Source organism: Passer montanus, unplaced genomic scaffold (assembly GCF_014805655.1).
Source record: "Passer montanus isolate IOZ18808 unplaced genomic scaffold, ASM1480565v1 scaffold66, whole genome shotgun sequence".
Classification (NCBI taxonomy): domain Eukaryota; kingdom Metazoa; phylum Chordata; class Aves; order Passeriformes; family Passeridae; genus Passer; species Passer montanus.
Window position 1 is genome coordinate 1,892,928 of NW_024371704.1, and position 12,533 is coordinate 1,905,460.

The 12,533-nt window shown below is 43.6% G+C and overlaps 1 protein-coding gene across 2 annotated transcripts in view; it reads left to right on the forward strand.

The window, feature by feature from the left end:
• ERBB4 (erb-b2 receptor tyrosine kinase 4) overlaps nt 1-12,533 on the forward strand; it is a 483,644-nt gene that overhangs the window by 306,490 nt on the left and 164,621 nt on the right. For both annotated transcript variants that reach the window (XM_039728642.1, XM_039728643.1), the window contains exons 5-6: nt 4,138-4,203; nt 11,921-12,039. In XM_039728642.1, the coding sequence (XP_039584576.1) occupies nt 4,138-4,203; nt 11,921-12,039 (185 nt within the window). The remainder of the gene's footprint in view (nt 1-4,137; nt 4,204-11,920; nt 12,040-12,533) is intronic.

Consider the following 12,533-nt stretch of genomic DNA (forward strand, 5'->3'; position numbering starts at 1 on the left):
TCAGTAACTTAATCCTTTGTGGTTTTACTGTTTCTGAAATAATAAAGTGAGTCTGGAGTCAAAGGAAAGCCCTTCTCAATTCTCAGGAAAACGCAAGGATGAAATAACCTTGGTCTTTCCCAAGCTAGTGAGCAAACATTTTCTGCTGGTGACTTTCCCTGGCTGGGAAAGCAGAAGCAATTCCCACAAATAAAACTCTATCCTGAAAATGACAGGGAAGGTGCTCTGCCCAGAGTCCATAATTCAGATCTGGGAAGATCTTAGCCAAGGGCCAAGATAATTAACCAAGGAAAGACAGCCCAGGAGACAAAACATTGGTTTTCTGTGTGCAATTTGCCAAAGCAAAATTAATTCTCGTGTTCCAGTGGGAATCTGCCTTTTCTTAACCTAGATTTCATTACAAAACCTGTGAAAATTATGGAAGCCTCCAAATTGGCACTGTGTATTCAAAACAATGCTACTGTTCAGGAGCAGAAATGTACTCCAGTGTCCCAGTTGTAATGGGGAGGAGACTTTTGTAGGTTCTTTCTTTCCTTATCTTGCTTGGAAAAGGAAAACATGTGCCTTCACTAATGTGAAGAATCAAGTGAAAGGGCCAAGGTTGTGCCCTGCAGAGAGGTTTTTTTGGCCAAATTCTTTTAGCCCTTTCTGCTGTGTGTTTAGAATATTTTAGACACAAGGAATAACAGGAATTATTTATGCCACAAATTGTTTCATAGTTTTTTTTCTTTTCAAATCTGTTGCCTCACAGTGTAAAAATCTTAAGAAATATATACAGGAAGATCTGTGAGTAGTAGTGTAATTCGTCCAAGGGCCTTGTCAACCTTAGGGCCAATACATTTGTTATCATTTAAGCCTGACATACAGATCTCATTGTGAGACCTGCTCCTCACATGAGTGCTTGTTATGCTCCTGAGTGCATATGTTGACTTCCACAGGACGATTTCTGTCTTAATTTTGCAGGGCTGGTCTTTAATGGGTTTCAATCTGTCCCTATTACAGGACAGATTTTTCCCTTAGTGGGGAAAACCCAGTGAAACACAGAAGGATGTGAGGGTGGAATCTGGACCAGTTCATACTGAGAGCAAGGAAAGTTATTTTTTCTCTTTAAACAACCAAGCCAATATAGATACCCTATTTGGAGGAAGTTTGGTTTTTAATTCTCAGTATATTTGACCTTCAAAAGGACACAAAACAATGCAATTCAGAGGTGTGCTGCCTACAAGCTCAGCTCCTGGTTGTGTCTGTACAGCTGAGAAAAGTGAAAACAATGAAACAGACAGTTTTGAGTTCCCAGTGAGAAAAAAGGAAACTGGCAGCCTTTTCTTGCTTTATTGTTAAATATCTCTATTTAAATGCAAATCATCATCTGACACTGCCAAACAAAGTCATGTACCAGCAGCAGGCATGCAAGTTAAAAAAATTTTTAAATGATGTTTTGAAGATGCTGAATTGCTTTTATTTCCAGGAGGAATAGAGGTGGCTGAATAAATTTTTGGCTGCATAGCGAGGATCAGCTCAGCACCTAGGAGCTTCAGATATGAAGATTTATATTTTAAATACAGCTTTTACAGTGGTGTGGGCAGGCTCTCTAGTTAGGGATCACTTGGAGGGATGCTGAAGTTATCCCACAGCAGTATTACAGTGGAAAGCCCAGTGTTTACTGAATGTTTTGGAGGGGGGTAGGATCCAGGGACAAAAAGGGGCAGGAACAGCCAAATTGCTGCCTCACTGTGCCTCAGGAATGTGTATTTACAAGTGACCTGTGCTTGATGGTGCTGGATGCAGGGCCTCCAGCTTCCTCCCTGAGCTCCACATCTCTGAGCCAAGAGAGGCATGAGGCTGGACCTCAGGGAAGGATTGGGACAGAGGAGAGTCTTGCAGGAGGAGCCTGGGTTGTGGGTGGGTTGTGGCTCCTGAGCTGCCCCAGCTCAGGTTCCCTGAGTGAGCATCCAGCCTGTTCCTCCTGCTGATCAGGAGTAGCTAGTTAATAAAGCCCACCTCCAGGGGAGCATTTCTATTCAGTTCAGCAAGTCCCAAAATCAGCTAACAACCTGTACCTTATCAAGCCTCATCTGCTAAAATTCTTCTTTTAATTTGCTGTTTACCTCACCATTTTAAACTTTCATTCTTATAAATCAGTGTGGATATATTTGCTTTCTGTGCAGGGTTCCAGTAGTCTCTTAATAATCATAATAATTGTTATTACTGATTAAAGTTGCATTATTCATGCCAGATGGAGTGCCTTCCCTGTCAGCCACAATGAGTTTGCATTTATGTAGTTATAGTACATTTGTGATCTAAATAAACAGATGGTAGAAGGTGACAGAGAATTATGTGCTGGTGATATCAGCAACATTTCCCAAGTATAACTGCTTTAAATGAACATGAATGCAACAAGGAGCTGGTAGTCTTAACAAGGTAGTTGGCATTCAGTGTGGTAATTACCAGGCAGTATCATCAATAGCACCAGGAATGCCAAGAGAGGAATGCTGGCTTTGAAAAATTAGTGACAGAGAGTCTGACTTTGCATGACCATCAGGTTGGGCTCTGTAACATCTCACAGGTGTGAGCATGCTGCTGTTAGAGGAGAAGTGTTTGTTTTTTAGGGTGATCCAACCTTAGCTGAAAGACATTTTGCACTTTCTCCAGCGCCGTCTCCCATCAGGGCATGTGGCAAGTATTTGATTTAGTGTAATGGAGCAGTGTTAGCAGCAGCAGCTGTTAATACACGATTGAAAGGATTGAACCTGGATCAGGTTCAAAGGGGAAATTCACTTAACAGAATCTCAGCAGTACTCAGTGGTGTATAAAAGTTTAATCAAACGCAAGGTTGGGTTCCTGCGATCAAAAGCGCAGTGATAAGGACTGTGCATAGTCTTCCACAAGATTTACATTGGGTGTCTTGGCTCATCCCATCAGAGAGCTGATGAAGGGCTTTGTGAAGGGCTGGCTTGCCCACCCCTCAGGCACTGCCACACCTGGGAGTGTGCCTGGACTTTGGCCATGTCCAGATGGCAGCCATGGAATGGGGTCTCCCTTCCCTCTCAGCCCAGACTGCTGTGGGGCTGTCCGAGCGCTCTCTCCAGTGGTGCTGAAGTACAGCCAGAGGAGAACATTCCAACTCTTCTCCTTGCTTGCCCTTCCCTCTCACATGGGTCAGCATTTTGCCACGACGCGGACACATGAACTGAACTCCCACCCAATCTAAGTGGATTTCAATCACTAATTACTAGGTAGTTTATAAAAACCTACCATTGCTAAGGCTTCTTCTTACAGCTGTATTTTACAGTGAAAGCACCTGTTCTTTTTCTTCAGGGACTAAACCTGTCAGTGTAGGCACACGGTTTGTGGTGATTGGAGTGGGGTTGGGCCCAGCCTCATCCCCAATGAGCTACAGCTGTGCAGGACAGGTGAATGACATTGAAGATAACGAGACACGTGGCACTGAGCAACCACCAAAGGGAGCAGAGGGCACACAGGGGCAGGGCATCAACGTGGGGGGATAAAAGGCTGGGCTGAAGAACAAGAAGGGCAGATGCTTGCAGCCTTCTGGAGTCCCATGGTGTTACTGTGTATGGGCAGGTGCCTGAAGCCTTCTGAAGTGGGGAGGTGTTTCTGTGTATGGCTTGGGGCTTTCTGAAATTGTGTGGTGATACTCTGTGTATGGTGGCTGTCTCAACTGTGGCATGTGCTGTGACAATTGTTCAGATGAGATTGAACAGGAGGTAAGTAACTGTATAGCCTTTCCAGCACAGCCATCTCTCCTTCTGTGAAGGAATCAGTAGGTCTTACACAGGCTGTGGGAAAGCAATAGTGATGGCACTGAGTGATGACATTGTTCCTCAGTCCTCCAGACTTGCTCATACTTATTTTTGTTTTTAAATGTTGTGGTCATTATGCATAGAGAAAGGTATTTAGAGTATAAAGCATTTAGATTAGTACCTGTATTTCATGTACATTTGATACCAGATCTGGTTATTTAGTTGGGCTTTTTTTACAGGTACTGTTTCAACCTTGCTGAATTATAAAAACCTTCCAAAGACAAGGTGGACGTCTGTGTCTTGCAATTGCTGGATGTTAAAGGACTGAAAGGGAAGCACATTTCCAATCTCTCTTTTTCTGTCTGTCCTGCAGGTGGTCGTTGCCACAAGTCCTGCACAGGACGGTGCTGGGGACCCACAGAGAATCACTGCCAGACTTGTAAGTGTGTAAGAGTGAGAAACAAAGGACTGGAAAACAATGCAGCAGAGATCCTACTTGTTTTCTTTCAGTTGTAAAGGGATACTATAAATTCTGGATTTGGTATAACTGTAAAATATACAAGGGTTTTTTTCCCCATATGTTTTTATCAATAGATTATTTGCTTTTTTTTTTCCCCTACCCACGTGAATGATATTTTTCTTTCCCCCCGCTTGGGCTTTCTAAAATTCCTTATGCTAACTTGAATTTTCTTTTCGTTACTTGGTGGCAACATGGAGCATGGCTCTTGAGAATATTGATGGCAGATTTGGAGATCTTTAATGACCACCTGATGCTGCAGAGTTCCTGTTGCCAAAATACTCTGTTAATTTCAATGGTAGCCTTGGAATATTAGTTATCTTGCAGAATTGTTTTCTTTATAGTAACTTGAGAATATATTTGAGTTGTACTGAAAGAGAGAATAATAGGGTTTTTGGTGAAGGAAGTGGTAAGTGAAGGGTCATTCACTATGTTTTTCAGTCCTTGTGAATTTAGAGAGCGTGAAAATTAGTTTCTTCCTTCCTGAAGGAGCTTTCAGCTCCTTCACATAGGCACAAAGGAGCCAGAAGTACAGTCACAATATTAGCAGATAATAATAAAAGAGGAGAAAATGGAGGGCTGCTTTTTCTACAAGTTTTTTTTTCCTTTTTCCTGCTTACAAGAGGGTGAAAACCAGTTGCCTTTACTGGAATCATTCTTTGTGGGACATGAAGTGGTTGCTGGGAGCTCCTCCACAGCACACTTCCCCAGCTTGTGCTTGTTTCCTTGGCTCAGTGGTAAATGGGAGGAAGGACTGTGACAAGTGAGCCACTCCCAGGTGAACACCCCAACCAAGCTCTGAGCTGAGGAGAGTCAGCCCAGAGCCATCTGCCTCTTTCCTGGGACTTGGTGGGAACAGTGCAGAGATGCTGCTTTTTGGTAGGGTTTTTTATTTTTGAGTTTGTGGTGTTTTTGTTGTTTTGGTTTTTTTTGACTCCTTGGAGTGAGAGAATGGAGTTAGAACTGGCAGACAGCTTGAGGTGAATGCCTGATGAGTCTGAGCAGGAAATCCAAGCTGCCCTGCTGCCCCAGGAGACAGAGCCATGTACCTGCAGAGGCTCTGCCACCCTGCCAGGAGCTGCTTTCCCTTTAGGAGCACCAGCTGATTCTGCTGGAGAAGCTGCTCCCAGTTACAGCTCTGCTAAAGTTAACCTGGACAGAGCCACGTACCTGCAGAGGCTCTGCCACCCCGCCAGGAGCTGCTTTTTCCCTTTACGAGAACCAGCTGATTCTGCTGGAGAAGCTGCTCCCAGTTACAGCTCTGCTAAAGTTAACCTGTTCTTGTATTACTGCTTCATATTGTGCTTTATCTGCAGGCATGGCTAAAAACCCCTCAGGCCATACTGTAGGACTAAGGTACAGTGATGCAGAGCAGATTCTTCTTCATCTGAATTGAGCTGGGACATCTTCCTCTGCTGGCAGTCTTTGTGAGGGCTCTGGGGAAGTCAGTGCTCCTTACCAGGAAAAGAAGTAGATTTTGAGTTGTGTGCTGAAGTAGATAATGGAAAGGGACTTAAACCCTAGCTTACCACCTTACTTTATATCATGATTAGAGTTAACTAATTTTATTTTTTTTTCTGTCCTAATGAGAAGCTTGTTTGTCTGTTAAAACTGGTAACTTTGTAAGAAACTGCATAACCCATCCAAACCAGTAGATTTCTTCAGACTTTCTGGGGTTATCTTAGCCAAGAATAGTTTAAAATAGTTCTTGGCAGTTGTGTTCTGTAAGGAGCCTATGATGCTGGTTCAGGCTGTGTCTCCAGCCTCGTGGCAAGTCCAGCTCCCATGGTCTCAGCCTCCACAAAGCACTGCTCTCAGATAAGGGAACTGATTGGTGGATTAATGTGGAATTACCCGGGAGAGAAGGGCTTATCTGCAGGGCTGGGAAGGCAGGAGCTCAGCAGGGCTGCACAGAAGGCTGGCTCCAGGAGTGACAGCTCCGTCCCTCCACAGTGGCTGCCCTTGCAAATCCAAGCAGTGGGGACAGGCTAAGGCACAACCTTTTAACATGGGGTTAAAATAATAAACTAGGACAAGCTATAACCCATCCAAGTGTCGGGGAGATAGATGGATCACACTCTACCTGAGTAGCTACTCCACATCCTCTCACCTCTCTCCTTCAAGCCCACTCTGATGGTCAGGGACAGGAATTAGTTTTACATCACAGACTTCTTTGCCTCCATGGCCTCGCTGCACATTGGACAAGCAGCAGGATTGAAGGAAGAGGCTGGTAAAGGGCATTTCTTCATTGGATTTTTGCACAATGTGTTTCCTTCAAACCGGGTGAAACCAAGAGGGAGAATTTGTGTAGGGGCTCAAAACATAAAAATGCAAGTGGGACTATGCTTTTGCTGCCTTCATGTATAACTTTAAAAGACGTGCCTGACTTTAGGGCTCACAAATGTTTTTAAATACAAGCTGTGTTGTGCATATTGGGTCTACCTTAACCCTGTCACCTTGGGGATGCGCTTCTTTCCAACACATGTAGGAAAATACTCCAGCAGTGCTACATCCAGTGCCAAACCACTTTGATCCTAGAAACAACTCAGAGCTTCATTTTGATAATTTCTTATTTTCTTTTTTTTTTTCTTTTTGAGGATTGAAGCAAAATATTTTAATGAGCCCCCCTCCCAAGATAAGATTGAAATTATTTTCCTGGGAAAGGATAAAAAATGAAAGATCTTAATCCGTGTCTTTCATTTCAAATTACATATGGAAAAAAAACCAAATCCCTTTGTTTTTTTCATGAATATCATCTACCTAGCTGCTTTTGTTGCCTTCCAGCAATGTCTTTGTTGCTAACTCTGTCTGAAACACCACCTGCATCTAACTCTGTTCTAATGTCTCTCTAAATGTGAGAAGAAAATTCATGTATTTAAGAAGACAATTAATAGGAAGTTTAAGCCAAGCTGTTCTGTTAGGAGATAGAGAAGATAAAACTCCAGGGTACTGTTTTACACAGTTAGCAATCCTTTTTACTTTTATAATTAAAATATTAGTAGATGCTAATAGGAAGAATTTGAAATTGAGATGATATAATGTGTTTCAGTGTCTGGAAAGGCTTATGTGAAAATACTTAAAAAAGACTATTTTTCAAATTGTATTGGGCACACACTGAATAGAATGTAAACCACTTTAAATAAAATAATAACAAATGCCTTTGGAAGTCACCAATCAAATTTGAAAATCTATGGTTAAGTTGTTAGAATTTTTGCTGTGCATGTCTATTAGCAATTCAGTGCAGAAATTAAAACTTTCACAATTCAATACTTTAATAAAGTGACAGATTATGCACTTTTCCCCAGAGGAACGTAACTGAAAAGGCAACAATCTAAATTAGAATATAGACCCTATTACGGGCATTCAAAAAGACAAATATAACCTATAAATCAAACCTGAAACATTTAGTAAGTGTCAAGTGCACCTTGACTCTGTGTACGGGAGTGTGGTCAGAGCACAACTGTATTTCTGCTGTCCTTGTGCAGCTGGTGTTGCTGAGAAGGTGCCAAATTAGAGCAGCAAAAGGCAAGCAGGAGCCTGGTGGGGCACACAGAAAGAGCTGAACCAGCAGCTGGGATCAATCAGGGAAACCCACATTTCTGCTTGGAGCCAGCATCTTTAATTAAAAGCCTTGTACTGCTCTAATAACTTTGCATGTTGGGAATGCTTTCATTGATTTCAGTTACTTCCCATTTTTTCCTTCATGGATTGATATCGTCCTGACACAATTAAAGATGAGGGGAAAATATAAAGGAGACTGATAATTTGCATGTCTACATGATGTGATCATTTAATGACAGTTTATTGCTGTGAAATGCTGGTAGAAGTTGACAGTCTCACCCAGAATCCATCTCAATGCAAAACACATTTTTCAGGACTGGTGTTTGACCTTTGGTCCTGGCCCGGACTGTGACAGTTCTGTGTAGTTGAACGCTCCAAATTGTTGGGATCACACACAGGATCTGTAGGAATCCAGGCAGGTAGTTGTGCTGACCCTCAAAAGGTCTGCTTTGAAGCTTGGGGTCTCAGCTGGGATTAGTGAAGCTCTCCTCACTATTGCATTGGGTGAAGATATGAGTACCTGGCATCTGAAATGCCAAATAGTTTGACATTTTGGGCAATATTTATAATTCACTCTTTCAGATAGGTCTTGAGTTGCAGCTATAAAATCAATTGATTGTATTTGGGGGGGGAAAAAGCTTGTTATCTTTTTAAACCAGTGCAGCTATGTATATTTTCTGTGGGGTTACCCCCTGAGAATGAAGCTGAACTGGTGAGTGGTGTTTATTGGCATCTGAGCAATCAGATTGTTTCAGGCCTTCAGACAGTACACAGAATTGTCTTGTGGGAAAGGCAATTATTTTCAGTGGAAAAACCTTCCTTAAAGTGTCTTAAATATGAGTCCTTAAGATCCAGAACCTACTAAGCTCATTAATGTCTTGATGTGTGTGGTGCCACTGAAGACACCTAGCAGGTTCTCCACAGAGCTGGGCCTTCACTAGCAGCTATAATGCAAATATGGCATAGAGTGAAGCAGGAGATAGATATAATATGTTCTGGCCTCTTCCTGGAACAACACATTGGCATTTCTGTTGGCATTGTTTGTTTTCCCTGAAAAATAAACAACTGGGGAAGAACAGTGACAAACTTTTGCTGTAATTATTAATTTTGCTTCAGGAAAACCCACAGTGTTCCCTACCCTGAGCAGTGTGGTAGAGACCCTCCTTGAGCTGGTGTCTAACCAGCAGCAAAATATGCTTTTTGAAGGAATCCAGTTCAAGTGCTGAAGAAAGAGAGGGCTGTGTTCTTCCAGATCAGCCCTGGTGGAAATGGCCCATCCCAAGATCAAACCCCAAACTTTGGTGTTATCAGCACCATGCTCCAGCCAACTGAGCTGTTCCTCCATGAGGAACCAGTGGCTCCATGGGCAGGGTGGGCGTTGTGGCCCACACCCAGCAGCAGCTGGTTCTGGGGTCCATAAATCGGAGGTGGATTAGGTGGCTCACATTGATTACCCACACAGGGGCTTTACACCAAAACTTCCTGGGGTTTAAGCAAAACATCCAATAGCTGTGGGGCACAGCAGGGAATGCATTTAACAGTGGGCTCCATGCATGGCCTTGAGGCACAGCCACAAGGCAGAACTGGCTGTGGCCATGTCAAAACACGAGGTGCCATGGGAAGGGGCAGGCAGAGCCATTGGGTGGTGGTCCTTGGCTCCAGGACCAGCTGCTTCCCTGGCAGTGGCACAGGTGAACAGAGGGTTTGGGTTGTAGGGTGAACTGAACAGCCTCTGTGCCCTCCACTGGGAATTGGGGCCTCTGTGAGGCTGACAGTGCCCAGTCCAGGGCAAATCCTGAGCTGGTGGAAAACAAGACATACTTGCAGCCTAGGGAAGGAATTTGTTCATTTTTATGAGCCAACACTGTCACCACAGTGTGCTGGTTCTCCTTTATGTCAGGATAAGGCTGGGCTTTGCCTCTCTGTGAGGTTGACAGTGCCCAGTCCAGGGCAAATCCTGAGCTGGTGGAAAACAAGATGTACTCACAGACTAGGGAAGGAATTTGTTCGTTTTCACGAGCCAAGACTGTCACCACAGTGTGCTGGTGGCACACAACCACAGGTGCCATTGTTTCACATCTGTCTTAATGTTTATCAATACTGTCACTTAAATAAACAAATCTTTTTAATGTTCCTTTCAGGCAGTGTTGACAGTAAGTACCTTCACAGAATTTCCCAAATTTCTCAAATTAGATTGCACAAGCCACAAAAGCCTTTTCTTTCTCTCTGGGGGTTTTCCTCTGTTATCACTAAGATGAAAATGCTCTAAAAGTGTATTGTTCTGTAGATTATAAAGAATCACTTCTCTTGAGTTATTTACATTTTTATGTCCTAAATAAATACTGTATGTAGCAAGAACCTTCAGCATTACCTTAAGTATTTCTGGCAAGTAGTGAAGAGATTTTTGGATCAGAATGTACTTATAAAGGTGTTACTTATACATTAAAATAGTAGAATTGAGCAGAAAGTTGGATGGAATTTTGTTTTCTCTTTCTTCCTGAAAGTGTTTAATAGAGAAGTAATTAAATGCTTTTAAAAACTAGATGTTGAAGGTTAATTGCAGAAGTGTATCATCCCAGCTTTTATCAAAAGACAGCTGACAGCACGGTAGGCAGTGGTGGCTGGTGTAGTTTGGATAATACAAATGTCTTTTTCCATAAAATAAAGTTAAAGGTTACAGCTGAGTGAGGGAGGCGAGGCAGATGGGCCACTGGGTGACCATTCTTTGCACAAGGTTAAGCCCCCAGTGGTGTGGAACAACAACCCAGCTGGTAGAACTTGTTGCTTCATTCTGTGAATGAAGGCAGAATTGTGTTAGAAACAGCAAGTGGTGTTTCCAAATGTGTTCCAAGGTTGCAGTCTGTTCTGTTCCCATTTGCCAAAGGGATTGCCATCAAGGGCACCATTTGGCTGTGACATTGGTGGTCTCACATGAATTTCACTCGTTTACTCTGTGTTGATGTTCTTGGTGGGGAAAACTCTTATGCAACTGGTGGGCTCTTTTTGGGGGGTGGGGGAGAGGGTGTCATATCCTGTTTAAAAAACTAATGATTTGAGAGTAACATTCCCCATGAATTTTCAAGGGTAAGAGGGCACACTAAAAACTCCTTCTCCACAGTCCTTGAGCAACATGAGTGCCCCTAAAGAGGGGATTATGCAGGCATTCTGGATAGAGATACTGTGCAGATACTCTGGATAGAGGTGTCCTGCAGATGGTCTGGATACAGATGTTCAGACGTTCTGGAATACAAGTGTCCTGCAGACATTCTGCATCAAGGGAAATACAGGTTGGATAGCAGGAAAACATTTTTTTACAGAAAAGGTGATAAAGTTCTGGAATGGCCTGCCCAGGGAGGTGGTGGAGTCACCATGCCTGGATGTGTTTAAGAAAAGCCTGGATGTGGCGCTGGGTGCCGTGGTTTCGTTGAGGTGTTGGGGCATGGGTTGGACTCGATGAGCTTGGAGGTCTCTTCCAGCCTTGTGATTCTGTGAATTCTGGAATACAAGTGTCCTGCCGGCATTCTGGATGAAGGTGTCCTGCAGATGTTCTGGATCCAAGTGTCCTGCAGGCATTCTGGATGTGGGTGTCCTACAAGTGTTCTAGACCCGAGCACCGGCACCACTGAGGCGTCTCCCTCCCTTCCTGGGGGTTTTCCCAGCACACTGAGATGATAAAGTTCTGGAATGGTCTGCCTGGGGAGGTGGTGGAGTCACCATGCCTGGATGTGTTTAAGAAAAGCCTGGATGTGGCGCTGGGTGCCGTGGTTTCGTTGAGGTGTTGGGGCATGGGTTGGACTCGTAAGGTCTTTTCCAGCCTTGTGATTCTGTGAATTCTGGAATACAAGTGTCCTGCCAGCATTCTGGATGAAGGTGTCCTGCAGATGTTCTGGATCCAAGTGTCCTGCAGGCATTCTGGATGTGGGTGTCCTACAAGTGTTCTAGACCCGAGCACCGGCACCACTGAGGCGTCTCCCTCCCTTCCTGGGGGTTTTCCCAGCACACTGTGGTTGTTTTGCTCGGTCAGAGACATCAGTGCCTGGCCCCGTGTGTGACGCTGTCCCTTCTCCTGCCCGTGCAGTGACCAAGACCGTGTGTGCAGAGCAGTGTGACGGACGCTGCTACGGGCCCTACGTCAGCGACTGCTGCCACCGCGAGTGCGCCGGGGGCTGCTACGGACCCAAGGACACCGACTGCTTCGTACGTGGCATTTTTCTTATTCTTCTTCCTCATTCTTCCTGCCAGTCACTCATGGATTAATGCTTTAATCCATTAAATTCACAGTTTCCTTCCTTCTAACGTACTTCATGCACACTCGCAGATTCACGATGCAAATTTTAGCATTTAGGATTTTTTGTGTTCTATTAACATCATTTATCTATTTAATATGACTCATTAACAGATCTATGAGATTTGTAAATACAGATTGGGAACCATTAATGTGCTTATCTCTGTGATTTTTATCTTTTTCTTTTCCAAAATTAGCTTTCAGAGGTGACAGCAGATTTTTACAAGTATTTGTTGTTATATTTGAACATGGATTTTATTAGTGCTCTGTGTGCTTTTCATATGAATGTCAAGAATACTATTTAGATTCTCTGTGCAAGGCATTCCCTTTTTCTGCCAGACTTAATTTAAATTCAGTATTTTTACTGGACATGCTTCCTCATAGAGATGGAAGGATATTCCATGAG